The 4822-nt window shown below is 41.5% G+C and overlaps 1 protein-coding gene across 1 annotated transcript in view; it reads right to left on the reverse strand.

Annotated features, from left to right (window-relative positions):
• Positions 1 to 353: 353 nt before the first annotated feature.
• Positions 354 to 4822, reverse strand: part of LOC111867966 (BTB/POZ domain-containing protein 3) — a 19104-nt gene continuing 14635 nt past the window's right edge. Inside the window, exons 5-6 of the mRNA XM_023858231.2 lie at positions 3315 to 3519; positions 354 to 1800 (exon numbers count right to left, since the gene is read on the reverse strand). Of these exons, the coding sequence (XP_023713999.1) occupies positions 775 to 1800; positions 3315 to 3519 (1231 nt within the window). The 3' untranslated portion in view covers positions 354 to 774. The remainder of the gene's footprint in view (positions 1801 to 3314; positions 3520 to 4822) is intronic.

Below are 4822 nucleotides of genomic sequence, written 5' to 3' on the forward strand. Positions count from 1 at the left end.
CCTTGGCCTAGTTGGAGGTGAGTGGTCAGCTTCACGCCCTGGCACTTTACCCTTGGGGAAAGGGCCCCCTGGTACCCATTGGATAGGAGGTTGGGTGGACCCCAGAGGCTGCCTGGATGATTTGGAAAAGAGAAAATTCTTGCCCTTACTGGGACTTGAACTCTGACCCCTCGGTCGTCCAGCCCGTAGCCTTTTGAAATCCCACTGACTTTTTATTTATATACCATTCATATAATGATGTCAGTAGTGCAGACTGTACATATGTAGTACCAAATGATAGGACTAATGGATAAATGGAAAGGATGTGGAAAGAAGTGGTTATGGCCTAATTTGAGGTGATTTCCTGGCATCTGCCTGTAAAGGTTCAGGAAAACCAGGAAACACCTCAGTTAGGACACCCCATCTTTGGGCTCAAATTTGAAACTGGGACCTCTTAAATACAAGCAGACGTGCTACTTATACGGCTGTAACATTCAGTTTAAAGTTATCGTAAAGTACAGTACAAGTCTGATCATGGATTAAAATTGACAGAAGCACACTGTCAACTCTCAATGATTTATGGAATATTCATGTTACAAAGTGTAACTAGCTTTAGAAAATATCAGTTTGTTCTTACAAAGATATAAGTTAAAAAATGTTAAAATGTTCACTGTCTTCTTGGATGACAAACATTTTAGCAATTTAATGCAATTCACAGTATTTCATTTCTGCCATGGGTAATTGAAATATTTGGTCTACTTAAAAAGAACGGAAAGTCCCATTATGATGAACAGATCACACCCACACTGAATAGATGAGCTGAGTAACAAAACCACAGTCTGTCTCTTGTTTCATACCTGTGGAAAAGAGTGAGGAAGATGTTGAAATGGCACCAACCTTGGCAGTGTCTTTGAATGTGAACTTGACAGGGGGACAGTCTTCTACTAAACAAAGCTTCTTACTCAAGAAATATGTGTTGGTTGTATATATTTGGACCTTATAGCTGACATTCTTTTGCAAAATTACGGATTCTTTCAGATTGATATCAATCGCTGATCCATATGCTATCTTCGCAGCAAACACAGTGTGACTGATGGGGGTTCCAGACATGTCCAACACAGTGACTATGAAAGATTCATCATATTCTTTCTGCATAGCTTTGGGACCTGCTGCAACTGGAAACCACAATGTGGGAACTTGAATACCATACAGAACAATAGGATGATCCACTCTGACATCAAGAGAGAAGTTCTTGCCTCCAAGGGTTGCTGTCTGTGAAGGTGAAGCAAGTGCCACAACCCGGTCCAATGTGTTAGTATATGAAGAAGACAGCATTGTGGGTGGGGGAGTTGTAAATCCTCCAAGGCTGAATCCTGTAGGCGGGACTGCCACCTGAATCTTACGGATACATCTTAACTTCGCCAGCTTGCGTGGTCGGCTGTCAATACTGAATCCACTAGGCATGGGGTATGACCCAGGAACTGTGATATTCATCAGAATTGCATAGCTCTCCTCCAGAGTTAGAAGACCTTTATCATTAGTAGTTGAAAAAGCTGGTCCCTTTACAAATTCTTCCTGGGAAACAGCTAGGAAACGCAGCTTGGACAGGATATCACGGCCAATGGCTGAACGTTTGTTATCTCTGTCAGGGGGGTAGCTGGCTTTGAGGCACTGCTGCTCTGCCCAGTTCTCTACTGCTTTCAGAATCTCAACCTCTGGTACATCAAGACAGTCCAACTCCACTATCATGTTCACAACATTTTGGTCCACATTTTGGAAGTTCTTGTGTGCTAGTATCAGTGACGGATTTTTCCTCATAAACTGCAACAGCATATAACACATCTCTATTAATATTTACAGGCTATGTGGCACACTGCTGTGATGGTAAATATACAGTCCAGCTGGCCACCACCATTCACAGCAGTTCCTCTTCCCAGATATGGGTGAAAATAGAAGAAGGCTAGGAAACGGAATTGGCCTCAAATGTAAATTCAAAGTCTGATGCAAGGGTTTGCTTTCCTCTTATATTTATATATTAAGCCTTGGAAAGTGTAATATCACAATATATTTCAAATTAGTTGCAATCTAGAGTGAAGAGTCCTATCTTCTGGGATATAATGCCACATAGTCCACTGAAAGTAAATCAACACTTTGGAGGATCATATCATCTTCATCTTCAAGGCTGAAGAATAAACCTAGCAAGAAACCAACATGAAAGCAGGTGGGAAGCAGAGCCACTATGAGACAGCCCTGCATTTCAGAGGAACACATCACTTTCATCCTCAGGGTTGAAGAGCAAGCTGCTTAGCAAGGAGACCAACAAAAGCAGATGGCAAATTGAGACATTCAGCTTCTGCTGAGTTCTAGCTCTGCTTATTCTTCAACCCTGGAGATGGTATGTTCCTCTGNGGGGGGGGGGGACCTCTGAGACACTGGGCTCTCTCTGAATTACATGACATTACCAGCCAGAAAACCATACTCTTGAGAACGACCTGTTTCAACAAGTTAAGAAAAATAAATTAGTGTGCCTCCATATTACAGACTGTTGCCTTTATGGAAATCATGAAGATTGATAATAAATTCATTACACAAGCCATAACTTTGCCATTATGGATATTTGAAGAAAAAATTATGTTCTAACATTAAATCCAAAACAGCAAAAAATTCTGCCATGATATTCTTTTCACAGAGACTGTTAAGAAATTCAGATTGTATATGTGTATATGTGACACAGCAACTAGCCACTGGCATGTATGCACATGCATCAGTGATGTAAGATGGTAGTGGACAGTATGGTTACTAATCCTGCCATATTTCAGACTGTGCACTGTATTTCACTTATTTCTAAGATGTCTGGAAGAAGGCCATCAGGTCAAGTACAGGTTGTACACCTAGAAGTTATTTCTGGGTATCTACCATTATTTTTGATGGGTAAAAAAGCATGAACCAAAAAATTTTCCATAGGAACATATTCCTATTTGATATGTGAGCCAATTGAAAACTAGGGTCAGTTGTACAGAACTGCATAAAGAGGACATATACGTAAAAACACCATCCCTTCCGCAATGAATTTTCTAAATTAAATAATTCACATCTCAAGACCAGCTACCAGATTTTGCTAAAACATTCGACAGACGGGTAACTGAGAACTAAACCCATTACCCCTTCAGACTGGAAATCCAACTGATACAGTAAAGCCAAACAATACCAATGACATCAGGAATATTAACAGACTTGAAATATATAAAACATAAAGTATGTAGGCAGTATCCTGAAGACAAAATATGTAACTGATCCCTTTAAGAGCACGCATGCTAACACGAATAACTCATTACCTTCCCACATTCCTCCTTAAGAACAGGCTCTTGAAATTCAGAAAGCAGCTGTAAGATCGGCCATACTGTATCAAAGTTCATGTCTCGCACCATGTACTTTGCAGACACTTCGCAAAGATGAGGCATATTATATTTCACAGCTGCCTTATAAACAGAGCTGGCATCCTCAGCACACTTCAGGTCTATTTTGTCAAGGTACATGTAACTAAATAACAGAAAATTATACATTTAATATAAAATAACAAGTTCTAAGAGTCACTGTTTACATTCCCTACAGAAAGGACAACACTTTGTAAGACGAGGCACCAACTAAATAATTAACATTAATATTACTACATCTACATCACGAGCCTCCAAACCAGTTTATTATACAGGGTGAATCATATAGAACCAGCCCGATGAATTTGCTAATAATTCCGCATGTGATGCATATAACTGCTCCCAATTATGACATAATAATCCGTGGGCCGTGCTGAGTCGAATGGTGTGCACATGATCCGGCAAGTGGCAGCCCTTATGCTGCAAGGTCAAGGACAATCCCGAAACGTGCCTGCAGTGCACAGGTGACAGTCATGGAGTACACTGTTGAACAGAAAGTGTTTCTCGTGCGCACATGGTGACAGGCTCGATTGCGAACACACAATTGGAATTCAGGAGGAAGTTTGGAGTTCGCAAGAAGTCAGCGAAATCGACTATACAGTCCTTGGCTCAGAAACTGGAAAGAACAGGGACACTTTTAAGTGAACGTGGTAAAAACCACCCAGAAATGCCAGAAGAAACGATTGCAATTGTCCAGGAGAGGTTACTGCAGTCTCCCAAGAAATCATTACGATGTCTAAGCCAGGAAACTGGGTATTCTTATTCAACGTGTCAACGGGCTGCAAAGAAAGTGAATCTTCGTCCCTACAAGATGACCAGTGTTCAGGAATTGGGTGTTGATAAAGATAAACGGGTACAGCACTGTTTATGGTTTTGGGAATTCGTGCACAATAACCCCAGAATTTTGTATATCACTTGGTTTAGTGATGAAGCATGATTCCACCTATCAGGATATGTAAACACACAAAATTCCAGGGTCTGGGCGTCTGAAAACCCACATGAGATTGCTGAATCACCACTACACCCACAAAAAGTGGGTGTGTGGTGCGCCATTTCTGGTTTACGAATCATTGGACCAATCTTCAACACGACCGTGGAGAGCACCTTATACTGCCATATTTTTTACGATTTCATGCAGCAGCTGCATGATGTGGAACTTACACAGGGTTGAAGAAAGCAGTCTTCTGGGATTTGGCACCATGTATATGTGGTGTTAACCGACGTTTCGGAGGAACGTATCGCCCCCATCTTCAGGGTTGAAGAAGTATAGGTAAATCTGCAAGTGACAACACCGTGAGACACGGTCAAGAGTCTGCTTGACCGTGTCTCACGGTGTTGTCGCTTGCAGAGTTACCTATACTTCTTCAACCCTGAAGATGCGGGCGATACGATACTCCGCACCGTCGGTT

Source organism: Cryptotermes secundus, unplaced genomic scaffold (assembly GCF_002891405.2).
Source record: "Cryptotermes secundus unplaced genomic scaffold, Csec_1.0 scaffold337, whole genome shotgun sequence".
Taxonomy (NCBI): domain Eukaryota; kingdom Metazoa; phylum Arthropoda; class Insecta; order Blattodea; family Kalotermitidae; genus Cryptotermes; species Cryptotermes secundus.